General features: G+C 57.8%; 3 protein-coding genes across 18 annotated transcripts in view; 2 read left to right on the top strand and 1 right to left on the bottom strand.

The window, feature by feature from the left end:
• Window positions 1–15,262, top strand: part of SEMA4G (semaphorin 4G) — a 29,357-nt gene extending 14,095 nt beyond the window's left edge. The window contains exons 2-18 of one of the 16 annotated variants that reach the window (XR_013775111.1): window positions 3,960–4,054; window positions 6,616–6,849; window positions 7,991–8,139; window positions 8,622–8,684; window positions 8,764–8,862; window positions 10,035–10,128; window positions 10,358–10,471; window positions 10,682–10,848; window positions 10,997–11,166; window positions 11,330–11,474; window positions 11,552–11,774; window positions 11,854–11,969; window positions 12,294–12,445; window positions 12,652–12,713; window positions 12,810–14,053; window positions 14,265–14,384; window positions 14,467–15,262. Coding sequence is in view for 8 of the 16 variants with exons in the window: in XM_079312418.1 (XP_079168544.1) it covers window positions 6,726–6,849; window positions 7,991–8,139; window positions 8,622–8,684; window positions 8,764–8,862; window positions 10,035–10,128; window positions 10,358–10,471; window positions 10,682–10,848; window positions 10,997–11,166; window positions 11,330–11,474; window positions 11,552–11,774; window positions 11,854–11,969; window positions 12,294–12,445; window positions 12,652–12,713; window positions 12,795–13,651 (2,535 nt within the window). In the remaining 8 variants the exon portion in view is untranslated. Of the gene's footprint in view, window positions 1–895; window positions 3,832–3,959; window positions 4,055–6,582; window positions 6,850–7,990; window positions 8,140–8,621; window positions 8,685–8,763; window positions 8,863–10,034; window positions 10,129–10,357; window positions 10,472–10,681; window positions 10,849–10,996; window positions 11,167–11,329; window positions 11,475–11,551; window positions 11,775–11,853; window positions 11,970–12,293; window positions 12,446–12,651; window positions 12,714–12,794 lie in introns of those variants that run through there. The other 15 variants (XR_013775112.1, XR_013775107.1, XR_013775109.1 and 12 more) reach the window with 15 other exon arrangements.
• A 48-nt stretch (window positions 15,263–15,310) lies between these two features.
• Window positions 15,311–16,327, bottom strand: MRPL43 (mitochondrial ribosomal protein L43). Its single transcript, XM_079312478.1, has 3 exons — window positions 16,143–16,327; window positions 15,705–15,817; window positions 15,311–15,544 (listed from the first exon to the last, which is right to left on the bottom strand). The coding sequence occupies exons 1-3, from the start codon at window positions 16,271–16,273 to the stop codon at window positions 15,330–15,332; spliced, it is 459 nt and encodes a 152-aa protein (XP_079168604.1). The 5' UTR covers window positions 16,274–16,327; the 3' UTR covers window positions 15,311–15,329.
• Window positions 16,328–16,439: 112 nt separating this feature from the next.
• Window positions 16,440–21,388, top strand: TWNK (twinkle mtDNA helicase). The gene is made up of 5 exons (XM_079312423.1): window positions 16,440–17,716; window positions 18,226–18,466; window positions 19,097–19,204; window positions 19,543–19,684; window positions 20,265–21,388. Exons 1-5 carry the CDS (start codon window positions 16,456–16,458, stop codon window positions 20,517–20,519), a joined length of 2,007 nt encoding a protein of 668 aa, XP_079168549.1. The 5' UTR covers window positions 16,440–16,455; the 3' UTR covers window positions 20,520–21,388.
• The last annotated feature ends 447 nt before the right edge of the window (window positions 21,389–21,835 follow it).

The raw sequence follows: 21,835 nt of genomic DNA, 5'->3' as shown, positions 1-21,835 counted from the left end.
AGAGTTGGGATTTTTTTTTTCTTGTTTTCTTTTTAATTGTTCCTGGGAACTTAATTCTACCATTATTTTGCTGCTTCTGCTGAGGAGACAATGTGCTTCAGCCACAAAGCCTTTGAAGGCTGAATTGCAGATCACATCCAGTGCTGAGCCACTCTCATGCAGACGCCCCCTTGCTGGGAGAATTTGCTGTGATGTGGAGGGCTGTCTGTCTGTCCGTCTGCTCGTCTGTCGAGCCCCTCTGCCGAGGGGCTGCCGGCCAGCGGTGCAGCTTGTCACGCCGCAAATGGAAAAAGGATGGAACACGTTGGGGTTTGGAGGTGATATTGCTAGCACCAAGCTTGTCTCTTCCTAAGGGTGGAGTAGGTGGGAGCCCCAGGGATCTGCATCCCATATCCCAGGCTCGCTGGCTGTGCTGTGCCTCCCCCATGTCCTGGGCTGGAGCTGTGCGGGTGAAGCCAGAGCGAGGCCACCAAGTCTCGGCACCATCCGGTTTCACTTCCCGCTTGTTGCACGACTCCCTGCTGTTCTCTCTGGTGCTCCCAGGCTGTGGGGTCAACTCGGGGCTGCTGCTGTGGTGATTCCAAAGGGGAGATATGTGCTGTGTGACAGAGAACCAGCTATAGGGACTTTGTCCTCACTGCTGTCCTGCAAGACCTAATTGCCTCCAGCATGTGAAGAATTGTTCCTGTGAGAGGAGTTTTGCTGCTCTGTCCAGGCATTCTGGGCTGGCTGTGCCATCCCTTGGTGCCTTTGGTCCAACCACTGAGCTGCAAGGGTTTGTCCTTCAGCCTCCCCTCCTTGCCCCCTCCCAGGCCATCTCCTGGCCAGGCCTCTGGATCCAGGCAAGGAACTGTTTCTAACTAACAGACGGTGTTGGTGGGTTTTCCATTAGGGTGAGCAGTGGAGGAGTGATCTGTTCTGCTGTCATGGGCACTGTGCTCTTGCTGTCTGCTTGTGTCGTGTCATGAGCAGCTGGAGCAGAGCTGTCTCTGTGCCTGGCAGCCATGGCACAGGGCACAGCAGCTTTCCTTGTTTTCTCAGACACACATTTTTGGGTGGGTTTGGATAGGAATGGCTGGAGAGATCTCATGGGGACTTGGCACTGAGCTCTGTTGCTGCCTGGCAGCCCCTTTGAACCTCCTGCTCCACATCAGACCTGACCTGATGGAGGAGAGGAACGAGTTCTTGTGAGATTAGTGAAAACAGGGAGCTTGGGAGAAGCTAACACACCCTGATCCCTACAGCTGTGTAGAGGGGCCACCACGTATCCCTGCCCCTTGTGGGGTGGGCAGCATTTCCCACAGGAATGCAGCAGGGGGATGGCCATAAGGGGCAAATCTGTCAGAAACTGGGCTGTTGTTAGTTTTATTGCTGACTGCTCAGCTTGTCTTTCCAGCACTGGTGCCCCTTAAACTGGCCCACATCCCTGACTGTCCCTACTTGTTCTCCCATCCATCACTTTGCTACTTCACATGTCTCCTCCCTGCCGTGACATTTCTGGGATCAGAGCTGGGTTCTCTCCTCTGCTGGATGTGCTGGGCTCTGCTGGAGGCTGGTGGGGACTGTGCTGTGGGAATTTGGAGCCTGTTCCCATGGCCTGCAGGAGCCTCCCTGGCTCCATGATGGCTGTGCCCTGCGTGGGGGCTTTGCGTTGGGAGCAGGGCAGGATACTCTGTGAGAAGAGCTGATGTTGCAGCTCTTCCTCCCCTTCTGTGTGCCTAAATCCCAAATTTGGGTAAAGGAGAAGTACATCTGCTTCCTGAATGGCGGAAGCTCTAGTGTGTGTCTGCTGAAGCACCTCAGGGTCAAGCATGGTTTTGTTTAAAGAAAGCAGCTAAAATAAACCCAGGGAGGGGCTCCCAGGAGGTCACTGTGCTCCTTCTCTCCCTGACCCAGCATGGGTCCCCTCTTCCTGGAGGGCATTTGGCAAGTTTGCATTTTTTTTTCTTATGTTGTTGACAAGAATTCTGTCTGGTTGAGAAATATCTGTGGAGCAGCGCCAGCCCAGTCCCACGGGTCAAATCCTGTCCCTGCAAATCTGTGCCGGGAACAGTGACTTGTTTTGGGCTGGCTTTTGGGGGTGCTGCCACAGGGGACCCATGTCCTTGCAGGGCAATCCGGGCACAAGGCCAGGAGCAAGATCCTTGAACAAATGGATGGACAGATGGACACTATGGGCTTGAGGTGGATCTGATGCTTTATCATTTGCTGGTTGGGCTCTGCAGCAGAAGCAAAGTGCTGGAAGTTCGTCAAGGACTGAATTAAAGTTGCCTGGCAACCTCCATCCCGGCTCCTCTTCCCACATCTCGCAGGATTTCCCACCCAAGGTCTGCCGCCTCCAGGGAAGGGGGGCCCGAAATGCACTGCGCCGCATCCAGGCTGGGGCCAGGCTTGTCTCCCATCCCTGCATGGCTCCTTTCCCATAACTTACCGGCTGTTCCCACGCCTGGCAGCCGGGAGCTCTCCCCACCTCACCCCCTGGGGCAGGTGCCTTTCCCCCAGCCCGTGCCGGGAACGGCTCAGGCTGCTTCAGCTGAGCCTGAGGGCAGCTCGAGTGGGTCTGCTGGAGGCTAGAACAGTTCAGTGACAGTGGGAATGTGCGTGGCTGTGGGGGGATGTGCCAGGCTTGGCCCCAGTGAGTAGACTAGAATCAGCTGCATGGGGTTTGGAATGCCCAAGCTGGGCTGCCATAAAAAGGCAAAGTGGAATTGTTGTCTTCTGGTGCAGTCCCTGATGGGAATTTTTTTAAGGCTGTTTTGCAGCTCCATAACGCAGAGAAGACCCGCTGGAAATCCCTGTTTCCCACTGGGAAACTGGCAGTGCTTGCCTGTAGTAGTCTGTGATGCCAAGGCAAACAGCCATGAGAGAAGAGGAATGTCCAGCAGCCACTCTGTGAGCCTGCTTAGGCTTTACTAGATCTTGGTGAGACAACTAAAGCTGTCTAAGGAGGGGTGAGATGGGGGAGTGTCTTATCCCACTCTAAATCTGTCCTGCCAGAATGGATGCGGAGGGTAAGCTGGAGAAGTCCTTCTCCCACGCACCACTTCCATTCTTTCTCCTGAGTTCCTTTGAGATTAAAAAGCTGGCATAATTCTTAGCTGTACTGATGAGGAAATCTTCTTGGGGGGGCCTGTAGGACCCCATCTGTGGTCTCTTCATGTTTGCCAGCCCCACAGACAGCAAAGGTTTTGCTGCCTTGTGACTTTGAGGACCATGTGGCACTGGGAAGGGGCTCTTGTGCTCACAGAATGGTTCATTTCTTTGGCCAGTTTCTTTGGCCGGATCCAGGCTGGTGAGAATGTGAAATTCACTCATCAAAAGCTTTTTGCTCCTCCAGAGACGCTGGTCATGGGGATTTGGAGGAGGAGCCGACTGGGCCAGCCCGTTTGGGTGTGCTGGCTGCCGGTGGGAGGCTGAGGCCAGCACAGTCATGCTCACACAGCTTCCGTCGTGACCCAGTAAACCCAGTCAGACCTGACCTGTGCTCACCCACGCCTGCAGCCTGTGCCCACCCACTGCTCTCCTGCACTCCCCAGGGACCAGCAAACACATCCCACCTGGAGAGACCCTACCTGGGGCTCGCTCCATGCTGGGAGCTGTGGTGGAGCCCGTAGGAGCACTGATAGCCAGTGGTAGGAGAGTGGGTTTTGCCTCAGTGGATGTTACACATTGAGTAGAGCAGCTGGTTCCTGGCTTTGCCCCTCTCAGTGTCCATTGGCCCTGTGGCTGGGTCCTGCATCCACCATCCTGCTTCTCCAGCATCACTGGCCAGTGTAGGAGCTGAGGCTGGACCATCAGGTCCTATGTCAGCCCCCCCTTCCTGGGAAGTAGGTGAGGTGCCAAGGGATTTGGAATCTCACTCCTGGGGATGGGGTAGGCTTTTCTGGGCAGTTTTTCTTAAACTCCTATTTCATTGGAGCTGCTGCTGATTTTCAGCTTCTTCCTCTCCCCTCCCCCAGAGAAAACTCTGTGGTGTTTTGATTCCCAGCTTTGTTCCATTTCTTGTTGAAGTGCTGGACTTGTGTAATCCATCTGCCCCAAGCCCTAGAGGTGAGTCCCATGGATCAAGGCCTCCTCTGCTTCACCCTGAGCCCTCGCCTTCACCCTGAGCTTAGAACTTGCACCCTGACAAGGGGGAAGTGATGGTTTTGGAAGTATTTGGTGTGGCTGTATACCAGAGTATTGACCTGACTGGAACCAAGGATTGTTTCAGTTCCTTCTTCTTTTTCTCCCCCACCCTAGGTATGAAAAATAAAAACTAGAAAATTAAAAAAAACAAAACAGGGAAGCTTGGAACAACCCTTCTCTTAAGTAAAATATTAACAGGCTCTTAGAGCGTAACTGATTAAGTGTTCTTTAGGACAAAGTTACATCTGATCTCGGGCAAAGGAGCCTTTGGAAATGGGTGCAGCTGCTTCCCAGGAAAAAGCAGAAGAGCCCAGCCCTGACAGCATGGGAGGTTGCTCCCCCCTGCCCAGCCAGGAACCCTGCACAACCTCCTCTCAAGCTAGATGCATTTTGTTTTCCCCTGTACTGGCTCGGTGTGGATGATGGTTCAATGCTGGTGGGGGCTGGCTCGCAGCACTGCGCCGGCCCTGTGATAAACACCATCCCTGCCCGCCGTGCTCCCGGCTCAGCTCCAGTCCCTGGTACGTCGGGAGCCAAGCCTCAGGCAAAGTTCAGGGCTTGTTTGTGCAGGGGAGATAAGGTGAGGACGCCCAGCAGCATGCAGGGCTGTTACTCATTTATGAGAGATCATTGTTTGCCTTGTCGTAAGGAGGTTTCTCCTCTCTGCTTTCCCATCCCAGGTGCAGCAGCTCTTGTAGCTTGTGCGTGATTCCAGACTGGTGTCCCCATGTGGAGGCTTGGGGAAGGGTCTCCCTGCAACTTCCAGAGTGGCCCTGCTCCCACTGGCATGATGGAGAGCTGTCAGCATAGGGCTGGCCAGGGTGCTTTGGTGCTCCAGGTGTGACCCCACCACTTGCTTTCCCCAAAGCTTGGTGGGTTTGGCTCGTGCTAGACATGGTGCCACCAAAGCAAATTCTCTCTTCTTGATGCCCATCTGCGCTCACCTATCTTGCACTACTGTGCTGTCATTCGTGGGCAGATCCTCTGTACAGGGCTTATCCTGGAAACAGGAGTGACATGAGCTTGTTCTGGGATCTGCTCCCCAAGGAGCTCAGCCCTGCATGCAGCACCCTGCCTGCACCCAGGGTAGGATGCTCTTGGGTGCTCTGTGCTGATCTAGATCCTGGGAGACAGTGGGGCAGCAGGGAGAAACTTTTCTCATCTGCCTTATTCCCGGAATGCTCTAGGGCAGCAGGCAGTGTAGGTGTGAGGTTTGTGTCTGAAACCCCTTGAAGGAACCAGCACTTTGATGCAAGCTCCAGAACTGTGGCTGAAACCACATCCAGCCCCTCACTTCTCCTTTTCAGTCGCAAAGCCATTTTCACTATGGTTTTAGCTCCCCTCTTCCTGGGACTCTGCAAAGTATTTGCTTCAGGGAAATTGTCTGCAGTGAGCGTGTTCGAGCAGCTTCTCTACCAGGTCAGGTATATGTGGATGTATATATATATATTTATAAACCTCTAGCAAATACATGGGTGCTGGTTACTTATGGGCAGCTCTCTGGTGCAGAGATACCCAGTCATCTTTTTCCTCCTTAATTCCTTCATGATGAGCTAGTGCTTAGTGCAGCTGGGAGAGGTGGGGGTTATTTGTGAGGGTTCAAATGCATGAAAGTGAGAGCCAAAGTAGATGCAGAGTTTCAAGGCGGATTGGGATGAAAGGGAAACTGAAATCTTGTGGAAAAATACTGGGGGGGAAAAAATTGTTTCTGCTTGAAAAGACTTGCTGAAGATTCCAAGCAGTTCCTCTGTGGATTTTCCTTCACCTTAAATCCATGCATGCCTGAAGCATCCCTCCCAATGCCTCAGCCCTCTGGAGTCTTATAAGGGGGGGCAAAACTGGGAGCAAGTATCTTGAACAGCAGGACATGGTCAGCTGGGGGTTTTGGGAAGAAGATGCAGGCTCCCCAGGACTCTCACTGTTCCATTCCTTCTGCAGCCACTCTGAGGAGTGGGTCTTGGGGTACCCCAGTGTGCCAAGGCACCCACAGAGGTGCTTGGCCCTGAGCCCCTTTCTCTGCTTTTGAGGGAAAAATGCATCTGCTTTTTTGGGTGTGAAATGCAAGAGGGGATCAGCTGGCTCTGCTGAAACATATCCTTCAGTCAGGGGGATCTGCAGGAGCAAAAGGCTGGCAGTGAATGAAGGATGAACCCAGAGAAGACCTGGAGGAAATTGTACAACCAAGTGCTCAGCAAACAACTCCCTGCTTGACTGAATGGTTGCTAACCCAGGGGGATGCTGCAGAAGGTCACTGTGCTCAAACTCCCCTCCACGCTCCGTGGTGGCTGCAGGCTCCATGCCTTGTGCTGTGCCTTAGTTTCCCCTTTAGCAAATGAGGGTTTGTTTTCCCCTGAAGCCATCCCTGGTCTGAGGCTGTGCTGGGTCAAGCATCCATGCATGTATGCAGCTGGCTCCTTCCCAAACCTGCCTGCTGGTGAGGTGCTGGGACGGCAGCAGCGTCTGACCCAGCGCTCTGTGTTTCAGGAGGGTTTGTGTTCAGCCCTGTCGCCGAGAGCTGGAGAGGCCGTGCCGAGGATTGGCGGCGCCGGCCCGGCGGCAGCGGCTGAGGCGGCCGCCCTGGCCCAGAGAGCAGGAAGATGAGCGCGGCTCCGGCACATCTCCTGACAACTCTCTTCATGGCAGCGGCGGCCGTGCGCTACCCATCGCGGCGCTCTGCCACCGACCTGGATGCCACCCCCAGGACGACGGTCACCTTTGATGGTAGGGGGGTGCACAGTGAGGCTTGGGCCTTGGTGCATTGTGACTGCATTTAATCTTTGCCACTCCCCTGGAGCAGGGGGCTCAGCACGGGAGGGTGGCCACATGGGGGCCTCTGATCCCCTGGGCTGCAGAAATCTGAGCCCACATGGCTGTCTGGTACTGGATGCCCCAAAGAAGCGAGCATGGCAAAATCATCTCCCCAAAAGCCAGAGGGGGACAAGGATATACAGGGAGCCAGCCCTGTCCATCCCCTGGCCCTGCCCAGCAGCCCTTGGAGGATGTCCTGAGCTGGACATCGCACCTGGGCTGGGATCTCATGGCCCAAACAGTCAGCAGGAAACTTCCATGATTTTCTCTAATTGCCACTGGGCTCTTGATCTGAAGCCTCTGTGGTGTCAGTGAGCCCAGCAGTGTCATCATCCCTTGGGGATCCACATGGCATCATAGACCTTGTTCGCGAGGCTCAACTCAGCAATCGATGATGGGAGAATTTTGAGATTCATTAGCAGCTGGGGTGCCCTTTTCTCTCCAGGCAATGCCTTTTTTTTGGGAAAGGCAGGGAATTATTCCTTATCCAGCTGCTTATAGAGTCTCGAGCCTCATAGAATTTTCATTTCTGCTGGTCCCTCTGGCCAGGGCTGAGTCCTACCTCACACTTCTCAGCACCCCAGGTTGGATGGTTTCATAGGCTTGGTGGGCAGGAGGACTCAGCCTCATTGCAGAATCACTCCCCTTGTATGACAATTTTAGTTCAGGTTTTTTTATCCTTCTCTTTGGGCTGCCTGGGTTCAGTTCAGAGCCAGGGTCACTGCTGGTATATTTTGCTTTCTTCAGCAGTTTCCCAAACAACATGGCAGGTCTGTGTCAAGCACAGTCATTGCAGCTCCCGCCCCTGAGCTGTACTTTAATTAGTGGAGAGAAATTCCCTCTCTGAGCCTGAGCCCAATTAGTGCCTTTTGCCTTTTACCAAACCTCCTCCCTCCCTTTCCTCCTGCTGTAACTGCTGTCACCCAGCACTGTCTGCCCGATAACCTCAGTGAGAGCCATCCCACCCACTTCCAGCTCCATTCTCTCGTCTTTCCCCAGCGGCTCGCGCTGTGCCTGCCCCGGGGTCCCCCTCAGCCCCCTGTTCCCTTTGCAGAGCTGTCGGGAGTCCGGCGCTTCACCGCGCACACCCTCAATTACAGCACGCTGCTGCTGGAGGACGAGCGGGGCATCCTCTACGTGGGCGCCAGGGGAGCCATCTTCGCCCTCAACTCCAGCGACGTGGCTGATGGCTCCCACCACACGGTGAGCCCGGCCTCTGCCCTGGTTGTCCTCTCCTGTCCCATGCTGCTCAATCCCCATCCAAATCGTGGCCACTCTATCCCTGCTCAACCTCGCCCTCACCTGGAGGTGATGTCTCCAAGTCTGTCCCCAGGTCCACTGTGGACATCTTGTCCTTCTCCCCAGCCAGGCAGCATGGGGACAGTGGTGGGAGACGTCCCCAAGCTCAGAGTTGTCTGCTTTACACCCCAGCAGAACGAGGAGCAGGGAGGGAATCACACTCTTGCTCTCCAAGGGAAGGATATTCTGAAATCCTCCAGTGCTCTGGGATGTCTGCCCATTGGTTGGGATGTGAGACCACTCTTGCCCCAGGCTGGTGGGATGTGTGCAGGGTGCCATTTGTGCTCTGGGCAGCCATCCCTCCCTAAATAAATAGGGATTTTATCATCTCTGATGGTTCTGATGAAAGCTGGAGCTTGCAGTAGCATTCTCTCTTCCCCTTGCAGATCCACTGGGAAGCCTCCCCGGAGAAGCAGATGGATTGCCTGCAGAAGGGCAAGAACAACAAGGTAGAGCTACTGAGTGGGTGCCAGGGAGGGGCTGCCCCCACTTTTCCTGGCTGGTAACACCTGCGCTCCCCCTCCGCAGACCGAGTGCTTCAACCACGTGCGGTTCCTGCAGCGGCTGAACAGCACCCACCTGTACGCCTGCGGGACCTACGCCTTCCACCCGCTCTGCGCCGCCATCGTGAGTACGGCTCCCCCACTGCTGACACCTGTCTGCTGTGTCACCCCGGACAGCTGCAGCCCCTGTCCTCTCCCACCATCTCAACCCACAGCCCCACTCCCTTTCTGTCGCTGTCCCTGCCCCTCCCTGGCTCAGGGTGGGGGTGAGTGACTCCCAGGCTGGGGTGAGTAGGTTTGAGGATGTGGCCACCATCATGCAGGTGCCATAAGTCCCCACCCCAGCATTGGTGTTGGACTCTGACTCCAAGTGAGAGGGCTGGGGATGGGTCAGTGCCATGGGGGACACATGTGGGCTCAGCGGATGAGATGCACCAGCCCTGGACCTGGTCTCCAGTGCCTCCTGTTGCAGAATCCCCTCCCAGAGGAGGGGCTGCAGAGTGGCTGATGGCAGGTGGTATCCATGCCCAGGGAAGAGTGACAGGGGCAAGACTGACTCAACAGCCCCTCCCCAGGAATTTCCTGTGCCAGTCTGAGAGTCCCCACATGGCTGTGACTCATGGCAGAGTGTCTAAGAGCAGCCTTGTTTTACTAGCAGTGGGACTTTGACCCCCTTTCAGTAGTTCCTTGAATGAATGGTGACTCACTTGCCTTTGCCCACCTCCCCTCCTGAGCTGGGGGTGCATAGGGGCCCTGGAACCATGCCTGCAGTGTGGACAGGGAACCCTGGAGAGGCTGTGCTTGTTCCCATGGCTGTGCTGCTTGACCAGTTTGGCCATTGCACACACACTGGAAATTGGGGGGAGGAGCCGCAAAGCTGGAAGGGCCCCGTCATTATTTGACATGCTTTGAACTGCAAACCCCAAAGAAAATAACTCCTGCCATGACATGGACAGCACCTGGGGCGACCTCAGGCAGCCTGAGCAAGGTCTGCCAACCAGGCACTGTCTGAGAATACTGACTGCACTGATTGGCTCCTGCCCAGTGCCCATGCAATGCCCAGCTGGGGCTCCCCTTCCTCTCAGAGCCTTCTACCCACTCTTGGCTGGGGGCTGTGGCTGTCTGTGTGGTTTCTGACCAGCTGGGGGATGCCAGGGGGATTTGTTCTACTTAAGACAACGGTGTGGCTGTGGGCATCACTTTGTCCCTGTTAGCAGCCTCTGCAGTGAGCCTGAGGCTGGCAGGTGAGATGGGTCTGTCCCCTCCTGTCTAACCTGATTCCCTGTCCCCCTCAAGGATGCCAACAGGTTCACGTTGCCGTCCCACTTTGAGGAAGGCAAGGAGAAATGCCCATATGACCCAGCCCGTGGCTACACCGGCCTCATTGTGGGTAAGCAGCACCTTTCCAGGGCTGGTGGGGACACACAGGATGCCACTGACCGTGGCCCCATCCCCAACACCCAGGGGATGCCAGCTGGGTGGGTTTCATGTGCAGAGGCCTTAGAAAATCAGGACTTGGTCCTCTCCCACTTGTCTGCCTGGGGCATGGTGATGCTGGGTGGCCTGTGGGGCTGTCGTCAGGCTGCAGGGCCATGCTGATGGGCACCTGCCCTGCACAGATGGAGGCTTGTACACAGCAACACGCTACGAGTTTCGGAGCCTCCCTGACATTCGGAGGAACCTGCACCAGCGGCCACTGAAAACGGAGGAGTCCCCGCTGCACTGGCTGAATGGTGAGATGTCACTGTCCCACCCCTATCCTGAGGCTCGCATCATGGGTTGTGGGACACTTGGTATTGCCCTGGAGAATGTAGGGCAGATGTGAGGGGTCCCGTGAGGGCTCTGGAGTCCTGTGTGGGTTGCTATGAAAAGAAACTGAGGCAGGGAGGGATTGTCCCTTCTGTGTTGGTCTCCAATCACCACCTATTGCTCCGTGTCCCCAGATGCTGAGTTTGTGACCTCTGTGCTGGTCCGAGAGAGCAAGGACAGCCCTGTGGGTGACGATGATAAAATCTACTACTTCTTCATGGAGCGGGCAGGAGAGGAGACCACGTCCTTCTTTGACAAGAGTCAGGTGGCCCGAGTAGCCCGGGTGGCCCGTGTCTGCAAGGTAGGCATGTTCCCAGCCACAGGGAGCCGAGCACTGCTCCTGGTGGGGCAGGGACAGCATGCCTCCACCTGTGTGAAGACTGAGGCACAGGCAGAGGGGAACGAACACCCATCCAGCCTGTGCAGAAATGCTCTCTGCACCCTCCCAGAGCGATGTGGGGGGGAAGAAGATTCTGCAGCGCAAGTGGACGTCCTTCATGAAGGCACGCCTGGTCTGCTACATCCCTTACTATGAGGTGCTGCGCAGTGTCTGCAGCCTGGATGGGGGTGGCTGGGCCAGCACAGTCTTCTATGCCACCTTCACACTCTCAGCACAGTGGTGAGTGGGCCAGCAGCCAGAATGATTGGGGCTAAAATCCTGCAGCAGCAGAGGAGCCAGAGATGCTCAAGGGGATGCACAGGCAGATGCTGAGCACCTGGAGGTGCATTGGTTGGGAGCACCCATATATCTGCCCAGGCTTAGGTGAGGTTCTGCTCCTCAGGAGGACCATGGAGGCCTCGGCCGTGTGCCGCTACAACATCTCTGCGGTGCAGCGTGCCTTCGAGGGCCCCTACATGGAGTACCAGGACTGGGCTCGCAAATGGTCCCGCTACGATGGTGCAGTGCCCGAGCCTCGTCCCGGCTCCGTGAGTGCCCGGGAATGCAGAGCAGGGGGGACATGGGGCAGCCACCTTCCTCTCTGACCCCTGTTTTCCCTGGGCAGTGCATCACGGACCACTCCCGCAGGAAGGGCTACAACTCCTCGCAGGACCTGCCCAACAGTGTCCTGGACTTTGTCAAGCTGCACCCGCTCATGTTTGAGGAGGTGAAGCCGGCTGGCGGGGAGCCACTCCTGGTGAAGAAGAACGTGGCGTACAGCCAGCTGGCTGTAGACAGGGTGCAGGCCCTGGATGGCCGCTCCTATGATGTGCTCTTCATGGGCACAGGTGAGTGTGAGATGAGTTTGACAAGCCTCTGCTGGGCACACCTCACATTCCCTCCTGAATTCTGTGCTCTGCTCTCCAGGGGATGGCTGGATCCACAAGGCTGTGGTGGTGAACTCCGGCATTCACATTGTGGAGGAGGTGCAGGTGTTCAGGGACTTGCAGCCTGTGGAGAGCCTGGTGATCTCTCACATGCAGGTGAGGGGTGGAACAACTAGGGGGATACCACACAAGAGGCGTATTTGTGCTGTGAAGCTACCACTGTGCTGTTTGGGGGATTGGGCGGACATGACTCCTGGGTCACCCCACCTTGGGATATGTGCTGGAGCCCAGGAGGGTAGCCTGAGGAAACAAACCAGCCTGGCCATCAGCACTGACTGGGAGCTGGGGGCTCTTCTTGTGCACACCCATGAAGGGAGAGCTGTTCTGTGGGGCCAGGGGAGAATTCTGGGCACCATAGGAGACTCCACAGCCCAGCAGCACCATGCCAGATCCATACTGAATCATCTTTTTCCCCTGCAGAGGACCCTGTACGTGGGAGCAGCCAGCGGGATCGTGCAGGTGCCCCTGGCCTCCTGTGCCAGGTATACCTCTTGCTATGACTGCATCCTCGCCCGAGACCCCTACTGTGCCTGGGATGGCAGGGCATGCCGCACCATTGTCACCACAGACAGGTAGGGATGGGTTGCCTGTCCCCAGATGGGTCCCCATGAACCTTGCACTTGCCCCATCCCATGCTGTTTCACGTCACCCCATGGCAAGGTCACCCCATAGCCAACCTCAAAGGTCTGGCATGTGACAGTGGGTCTCCTGGTGGCTGTGACGCCTGTAAGGGTGGGCAGAGCCGAGGCTGTATGGCTGAGCCCCCCATGCTTTGCAGGACAGGGCTGGTGCAGGACATTCAAAGCGGCAACAAGGGATGCCGGAGCATCTCTGGACGGGGTGAGTCTCTGCTGCCCCTCGGAACCACAGGGATGCTGGTGTCCAGCATCCTTTAGAATGGCTGTGAGAGGTGTAAGGCAGTGGGTGTCCCCACAGGCTCCCCGCTCCGGAAGAACCGGACGGTGCTGCAGGGGGACGATGTGCTGCTGCCCTGCGACCAGCGCTCCAACCTGGCCCGAGCCGTGTGGCTGCTGAATGGCAGCGAAGTGCCGGGCACGGGGCAGGACCGGCTGCGTGTGGGGGTGGATGGGCTGCTGGTGATGAACACGCTGCCCCAGCACAGCGGCGAGTACCGCTGCTACGGGGAGGAGCAGGGGCTCCGGACATTCCTGGCTACCTACAGCCTCACCGTGCTGCCCGAGCTGCCCCGCAGCCCTACAGCTGCCCCATCACCCCATGCCGCCAGCCAGGCGACCAACGACATGAAGGTGGCTTACATTTCTGCCATCGTCACCCTGGTGGTGCTCTGCGCTGTGCTCAGCACCATCCTCCTGTACATGTCATGCCTGGAGAAGCGCAAGGGCAAATATGTGCTAGGGGACCCACGGCCACCCAGCGTGGAGCTACAGACCGTCTCGGCCAACTGCCTGCGCAAGGGCCCCCGGGAGGAGGAGGAGGAGGGGCTCACCTACCCCGATGGCTGCCTGCAGATCATCCCTGGTGAGGCACGCACAGCTGCCACCTCCCCAGTCAAGGAGCTGCCGGCTGCGGTGCCCCCGCTGCCGCCCCCGCTGCCGGCCGAGCTCACCAACGGCGTGGGGGCTCTGCCCAATGTCCTCCGCAAGATGAACGGCAACAGCTACATGCTGCTGCAGCAGCAGGAGGAGCCACTGGCCTCCCCACTCTACAATGCATCCTTCACCGAGGAGCTCAGCAAAATTCTGGAGAAGCGGAAACACACGCAACTGGTGGAAAAGCTGGACGAGAGCTCCGTGTAGGGGCTGGGGAGGGGGGTCCCGCCAAAGGGACCCTCCTCCCCTCCAGCCCCTTCTCCCACCTTCTCCTGACAGTATTATAAAACTAACTCAGACAAAACTACCTCTGGTGGCAGGGCTGGGCCGGGCCCAGGCTCAGTTATTAGTCTTCACTCTTGAGACCTGCTACACAAAAAAAAACAACTAAGTACTTATTTAAATTGACCTCTATTTATATACAAAAACTCACTGATGGTGGCCATGAGCTGGAGACAGGAGCTGGCATCTGGCTGAAGGTGGACACCATGGGGAGGGAGAGTTTTTGTCTCTTCATCCAGGCGTAAGAGAGATGCTGTTGTGGATGTGTGGACTTGGCCAGCTCTGCTGGGCATCTCTTGGACATAGGAGCTGGAGAGCTGCTGAGAGGTGGGTGAAGAGCACGGAGGAGGGCTGAGGGCTGACATACTGTGCCTGTGCCTCTCACAGGGCATAGGATCCCTTCCTGATGTAGGGCTGGCAGGTTTTCCCCCAGCTGCCAGCCCTCAGGCAAGAGAGAGGCCCTGGACACATCTCACATTGTTGGGGTGGTCCTGGTAGCTTCCAGCCCCTGCCCGCTGTCCCATTTCTGCCCCCTCAGGGTTTCCTCTCTGGGAGAGGATGGTTTGGTGAGGGACAAGAAATAGGGTGAGGAGCTGATGTCCTGAATACCCTGGAGCAGCTGGTGAAGAGGCATGTGCCCACTGCGAAGAAGCCACAGGTGAAATACGGGGCTGGGTCCTCTAGGGTGGAGGTACCCCCAGGGCCTCCAAACCTGACAGGGCTCTGCTCCCTTTCTTCAGGGCACTGGATGCAGCAGCAGGCAGCAAGATGCACTGGCAGCAGGACTGGCAGCCACCACCATGCCCTACAGTGTGACAAGGGACTGGTGAACCATCCACATGCCCCTGATGTCTGCAGTGCCCCTGTGGCTTCAAGCACAACGTGTTTCTGCCCTCCTGTGCAGTGCCATTGGTGAACTGAGGTTCAAGCACTGTCACCTGTGGGAAAATGTGTGGGCAAGCAAATGTCCTCACACAGTGAGGAAGAAGAACCTTGGACAAGGGCCTGTCTCCCTCTGGAGCCTTCTCCTCTTCATGGCACTTTCCAGGAGCAGTCATGGTCCCTAAATCCTCCTAACTGTTTCTGCTTCTGCCACCTCCTGGGGGAACCTGAGAGATGGGAGTGACAAAAGCATCTCATGCTCCAGGGACAGTGTGGTGACACTGGAGAAGCTGGAGAGGGACAGACTTGTGGGGGTCCATGTCCTCTCCCATGTTCCTTGCTCATATCTCCATGACCAGGAAATTGTCAAGGGCTCAGTCCTGCAAGGAAAAAAGGAGTGAGGGGTGACTACCCCCAGGGTCCCTCATGAGCTACAGCTCAGGCTTCCTATTCCAGGAGAGTGAGGCTTAGCAAGAAAAGGCAAGTTGCACACTCTGCCACCCTGCCCCAGCCCTTGTTTTTGCTGCACGAAGGGGATGTGAGCCACTCCCAAGGACTACCCCCAACCCCACAAGAAGGGGCATCATTCTGTGTCTGGCACTCCTCATGCACAGCTCCACATTCCCCCCAGCAATAAAAATGGCTCTATCTAGATATGGTGTAGCAGTGTCCCTCTAAAGGCAGCAGAAATGGATGCAGAGATGGGGTGGAGGAGGAGGCTTTATTGGGGCTGCAGGCGTGGGCCCTGGACGGTAAGGATGGAGGGTTTGTTGGTGAGGGGATGCCACTGGCCCTGGACGCTGGGGTAGTCGGTGTGGAAGGGCTTGCGGATGCGGATGATGTCCAGGCCCGACTGGTTGGCCAGCTTGGTGGCCAGCTGCACGATCTCCTCACTCGTCTTGCTGGCGATGAGCTCGTCCCGCACCGTCCCGTTCACTGCAGCAGAGCGAGGGGGTCAGGCCGGGATCCCCCACTCTGCCGCCTCCGAGGGGCAGCTGCTGCTCCCCCATCCCACCCCCAGCAGCTGCGCCGGGCAGAGGCAGAGCCGGGGCAGGGCAGGGAGACCCCCATCCCTTCCCCAAAGCCCAGCACTCACAGTATTCGGCCCGCAGCACCGGGGCCGGGCCCGGGCCCGAGCGGGGGCTCACGTAGAGGACAACATCGGGGTGCTGCCGGGCGAAGTCCTGTGCCGCCTCCTCCACGAACTGCCTGCGGGCCAGACGGGACCCTCAGCCCCGGCCGGGCCACAGAAGGGACGAATCGCCATAGCCGCCAGACCACGGTCACCGTCCGCCCGTGCCGCGCTCACGGGAGCGGTCACAGCGCAGAATTTGGGGTGCCGCCCCCGGTGCCGCCTTCCAGCTCCTGCCCCGTCTCGCAGGAGGTTGGGGGTCCCACCCCGCCGCTGCCGTGTGATCGGGGGCAGCAGCACTGTCCCTTCCCCACGCTGACCGGCCCAGGGGAACACGGTCCTGCCAGCTAAGGGGGCCCCGCTCCCCCCGCCCCATCCCCGCAGGCGGGGGGATGTCGGTACCTGGCGCCGCGGGCGTCGGCCGCGGTGGGGCTGAAGAGGAGCTGCAGGCGCTGGAGCTGCCGCACGTAGCGGCCCACGCCGTTGTGCAGCACGGCGGTCAGGAACCGGCTGGGGGACCCGCGGCCCGTCATGGCTCCGCGCTCACCCGGAGCCGGAACGGGCGGGACGGGCGGGCCGGGCAGTCCGGCCCCGCCGGGAAGTGACGCGCCGGGAGCGGGCCGGGCCATGGCGGGGTCCGTGCGGACCCACGTGGGGGCCTGAGCGGGGCCGGGGCCGCGGGGCAGCCGCCCATGCGGGTGCCAGGGCGGCCGGGATGGCGCTGGTGCCGCTGCGGCCCGGCAGAGCCGCCGGCCGCCTCCTGCCGCTGCTGTGCGGGGGGGCCCGGAGCAAAGGAGCCTCGCTGAGCCCCGGGGTGTCGGGCCGCCTCGGCCAGCGGCGCTACAAGAAGGACGTGCTGCCCTCCCCCGACAGGCCCGCGCCCTCCGTCTCCATCACCGAGATCCGGCAGTACCTGCGGGCGCAGGACATCCCCTTCCACGATGGGTACAGCTGCCTGCACACCCCCAGCCTCTTCACCGGCGACCGCGGGGACCAGCCGCTGTCTGCCAGTGCCCCGTTCACGCTTTTCATTGACAAGACCACGGGCAGCTTCCTGTGCACGGCCACCCTGGCCGAGGGCACCTGGCAGGACTTCCAGGCTAACGTGGAGATGCGGCACCGCGGCATCACCCCCATTCCCCCTGCCAGCTCGGAGGAGATGGAGCAGGAAATGCGACAGGCTCGCGAGGATGCCCGCTGCATCTGGGAACGGGCTCTGCCGCTCTGGGAGCTGCTCGATGAGAAGGAGACCAAGGAGACCAAGGCTTTGTTTGGTATCTCCCAGGTGTCAAATGCCACCCTGAAACGCTTCGGCGTGCGTTATCTGAGGACTGCCAGGTCTCTCGTTTTCCCCTGGTTCAGCCCTCAAGATGCGACCCTGAAGGGCCTGAAGCTCGTGAGGGTGGAGAAAAAGGGGGACACGCTAACTTACGTGGAAGAGACATTACCCCGCTTCGATTCCTATCTCAATCTTTTTGGGCTGTCCCTGATTGGCCGCCGAGACGCAGAGCTGGTCTTAACCGGGTGGGAGCTGGATGCCCTGGCCCTGCACCAAGCTGCAGGAGTGGCCAGCGTGGCCCTGCCGCGGGGGGCGAGCTGCCTGCCTCCCACCCTTCTCCCCTACCTGGAGCGCTTCAAGCGCATCACGCTGTGGCTCGGCGAGGACTTGCGCTCCTGGGAAGCTGCCAAGCTCTTTGCTCGCAAGCTGAGCCTCAAGCGCTGCTCTCTGGTGCGCCCTGGCAGCCTGCAGCCCCGGCCCTTGGAGGCTTTGAACCAGGGCCTGAACGTCACCAAAATCCTGCGTTCTGCCCTGCTTGCCAGCCACAAATCCATCGTCTCCTTCCGGCAGCTGCGCGAGGAGGTGTTCGGGGAGCTGGTCAACACTGAGCAGGTGTCTGGCGTCAAGTGGGCACGTTTCCCCGAGCTCAACAAGCTCCTCAAAGGGCACCGCAGAGGGGAACTCACCATCTTCACAGGTAATGGGCACACTGACTGGTGGGCAGGGTGAGCAGAGGGGTCTTTGGTGGCTTCACCCTCCTGGGGGTGGTGCTTCACAAGTCTACCAGGTCTCTTTCTGCTCAAGGCTTTTGCTGAGCCTGTCTTGCGGGTGTGTGAGAGGCTGGGGTGCATTCCTCAGTTCGGTGGGACCGTGCATGCCAATGTGGTGTGAAGGGCTCCCTGCCTGGGGCAGTGTAGGAAGTCCTGGGCTGTCCCTTACCTCTGCTTCCACCTGCTACCCTGAGCCCTTCCTGTGCTCACCCCACTGGCTGCCCAGCCCTTCACAGGGACCTGTAAGTTGTGGAAGGCTATGCTCAAGCAGTCAGGTGTGTGGTGTGGCACAAGAAGTTTGTTTATGCTGTAAATTTTACAGATGGGTTTCTCTTACCCCACTCCCTGGTGCTTCCACCTCTAAACAACCCCCCAACACGATCAGTATGGGTCAGATCATCTCCCCCAGCTAACTCTCCTGTTGTCCTTGTGCCAGGTCCAACGGGCAGTGGGAAGACCACGTTTATCAGTGAGTATGCACTGGACCTGTGCATGCAGGGTGTGTCCACGCTGTGGGGCAGCTTTGAGATCAACAACGTCCGCCTGGCCAAAATCATGCTGACGCAGTTTGCTGGCCGGCGGCTGGAGGACCAGCTAGAATTGTACGATGAGTGGGCTGATCGCTTCGAGGAGCTCCCGCTCTACTTCATGACCTTCCACGGCCAGCAGAACATCAAGTATGGTCCTGCACCTCCATTCCCAGTGGCATTTACCCCTCATGGCATGTGCTGCAGGGCCTTGGGGAGCTGGGGCTCTTCCCCCGCAGTGAGTCACAGATTTGGGGCTGGCAGGAGATTTGGGACTGTTCAGGTCCCAGGGTTGGTGTGTGGCGACTGTTCCTCCTGTCACAGGGACTCTCACAGACACTCTCTGGGGTGGGGTTGAAGGAGGGGACTTGAGTCTGTGCTGCTCTGAAGGCAGCCTGTGCCCATGGCAGGACATGTCCCCTCACATCCTGCTTACCTGCAGTGCTGTTGGAGGACAGGCATCTCCAACTCCTTTTCTTCATCAGGCACTGTGGGACCTGCATGCATCCCTATATTCCCTGAGGATCCCCTGTGGGGTGGGGGCATTGCAGGGCAATGGGACTGTGTGGGCAGTATCTGGATTCTTCTGATCCCAACTACCTTTACTTGGGGGATGGGGCTGCTCTACAGTTGGGGAGATGCAGAGGTGGGATGTACCCAGGTCCCATCAGGACCCAGCCTGGTACCTTCCAGCTCTTCCTCTGCGTCCCTTTCCCTGGCTCAGCTTCCCATCCCTACCTCCACTTATTGCTGGGGCTGATCCTGGTCTCCCCTGCTCAGGACAGTGATTGACACCATGCAGCACGCCGTCTACATGTACGACATCACACACGTGGTCGTCGACAATCTCCAGTTCATGATGGGACACGAGCACATCTCTGTGGACAGGTACCGTTTTCCAGTCTGACCCTTCCTTCCTCTGCCACCCTCATGGCTGGAGCTGTCCCTGTCAGGTGTCATGCCAGGGGCTGGGGACCCACACAGGGTGTCGCCTTTACTCCTGTTTGGCCACTCTGTTTCATTAAAGGGCAACTAGTGCCCTAGGGAGGAAGAGGTGGGAAGGAGTGAGCAGGTTACCAGCCATCCCTGCCATACCACATCCCTCTTCCTGTGTGAGCTTGTTTGCCACACATTCCTGGGTGGTTTCTGCTGTGGGGAGCAGCAGCTTGCTGCCCCCTGCTACTGAGCAATGCCAGCCCCTGACTCCATTCTTGCTGCTGTGGCAGGCTTGCTGCCCAGGACTACATCGTTGGTGCCTTCCGCAAGTTTGCCACAGACAACATGTGCCACATCACCCTGATCATCCATCCTCGCAAGGAGGATGATGAGAAGGAGCTGCAGACAGCCTCCATCTTCGGCTCTGCCAAGGTGAGCTGCGCCAGGGTGGCTTTTCCTGTCCCTTAGGCACTGTGTATTCCCAGGAAGGAGGTAGTATATGTTGGGCTGCCATCAGCACCCTGGGTCATCACGGGGGACTTTAAAGGTGTGGGATGTCTCCTAGAGTCCTGATGCAGGCAGAGAGCAAGCCCATTGTTAGCTAAAGCTCTGTTGGGGCTTTAGGTGCAGTTAATTAATACTGACTGGAATGTAGTAGGAGATAATTAAAGTGGGAGGTAGGGAGGGTGTGGGGATGGGCTGTCTAAGTATTCCAGTATCTTCCATGATGCTGACCAGCCCTGCAGTAGTGGGCAGGAGGTGCTCTCTGTGCACAATCCTCCCATGATCCCATTTCCCCAGGCTGAGCTGTGATGCAGGATGTGCCTGATGTGTCACTGGATGTTCCAGGGAAACACAAGGGATTGGTGTTGGGGAAATGCTGGAGTTGCTGTGGCCTGGGGTACACTGTAAAAGGGTGTAAAGGAGCTGGGCAAGCGTTTGTGAGCATCTCTGAGGCCTGTCACTCTGGCAGCATTCCTGGCACCCTCCTTGACATGTTTTTTCTCCCCAGGCCAGCCAGGAGGCTGACAACGTCCTCATCCTGCAGGACCGTAAGCTGGTGACAGGGCCAGGGAAGCGCTACCTGCAGGTGTCCAAGAATCGCTTTGACGGGGACGTGGGTATCTTCCCACTGGAGTTCAGCAAGGCCACGCTCTCCTTCTCGTCTTCCAAAAGCAAAGTCAGGCTGAAGAAGATGAAGGAGGACAGAGAGAGTTTGGCCAACAAAATCGTGGAGGGAGGCCCAGGAGCCTCCAAGAAGCCATGAGCCCAGCAGATCTCTTTCTCAGTTCGTCTGGAGGAATAGAGACTAGTTCTGGCAGCCCAAGGCTGAAATATGCCTGTTCCTCTTCTCTGGGAACATCTGCCCTGCACCTCTGTGGCCCTTTCTCCTGCATGAACAAACCTCTTGACCAGCAGCAGAGTGTCTCTGAGATGGGGAGCCACCATGAGAGGAGTCACCCTGGCGAAGAGTGCCTGGGGAAGGTGCTTTGACAAGCACTGGCTGCTCCGTGTTGGTGCTGAGTGCTGGGAGCATGGGGGGAGTGGAGGCAGAGTAAGCTGAATGATGGTGGGGATGATCTGCTGGTCGAGGACTTGGGTATCTCTGGACCTGTGACAGGTCGTTGAATTGTGTCTAAAATGGAGCTGAAATCCTGAGCTGTCACTAAGTGGGAGGGATTGTGTGGGGTAGTTATGCAGAGGGACATGTAGTAGAAACCCCCCTGTCACAAATAGGGTCTTGTGGGCTCAATCCTGTGTGGGATGGAGCCAGCAAGGGAAAGATGGTGAAGGAAGGTGTGGGAGATGGTGGGTGGTTCTGGGGTGGGAGCCGGTACTACATGGAACTTGCTGATTCTATCCTCTCGGCTGGCACCTGACCTGGCCCCCTTTGCTCAGGGTCTCCCAAGCCCCTTTCTCTGGTGGGGCATCACCAGCAATTAAATCATGTAAGGAACAGTCTTGCCTTGCTCTTCTGGGCTTGGGGGAGCTGCCATCCCCCCTGCCCTCAGGGCTGCGGGCAGCAAATACTGTGATCTGACTAGTCCTTGTCATGGTAGGGAGTGTCCATGGCTGGATCTTGGTCTAATCCCTTTGATTCTTTTCCTTTCTAGTTTTATTAAAGCGTAAATAAGAGTGCCTTTTCTGTCTCTGTGACTGGAGTACCCTGGGTGTGGGGAGGGTACCCTTGCCAGGGAGGAGGTGGCCTCCTGACGATGTCCCTGCTGTGCTGAGCATCCTGCCCCAGCCCTGGCACACCAGATTATGACCAATCTCCATGCTGGGAATAGTTTTAACCTGAGCCATAATGAGGGCCCAGAGCAGGCAGGTGGTACACACCCAGCTCTGGGTTTCCGGGATGCACCGGCTCGCCTGGAGAGCGCCCTTGGGTGCTGTCAGTGCAGGTGTGAGCACCCACAGGTAGGATGGGGGTGGTGGCAGAGGAGGGTCCTGGGGAAGCAGAGGTAAGGGAGGGGGAAGTGAGGTTGGGTCAGAGTTCACATGGTGGTGTGGTGGGGGGATACAGGTTTCCCCCCTCAGCCCAAGGGTCCCTCCATCTCACTGGCTTCCATTTGACCCAGT

This window comes from Erithacus rubecula (assembly GCF_903797595.1).
Source record: "Erithacus rubecula genome assembly, chromosome: 9".
In the NCBI taxonomy this organism is placed as follows: Eukaryota; Metazoa; Chordata; class Aves; order Passeriformes; family Muscicapidae; genus Erithacus; species Erithacus rubecula.
This window is presented reverse-complemented; position numbering and strand designations above follow the sequence as displayed.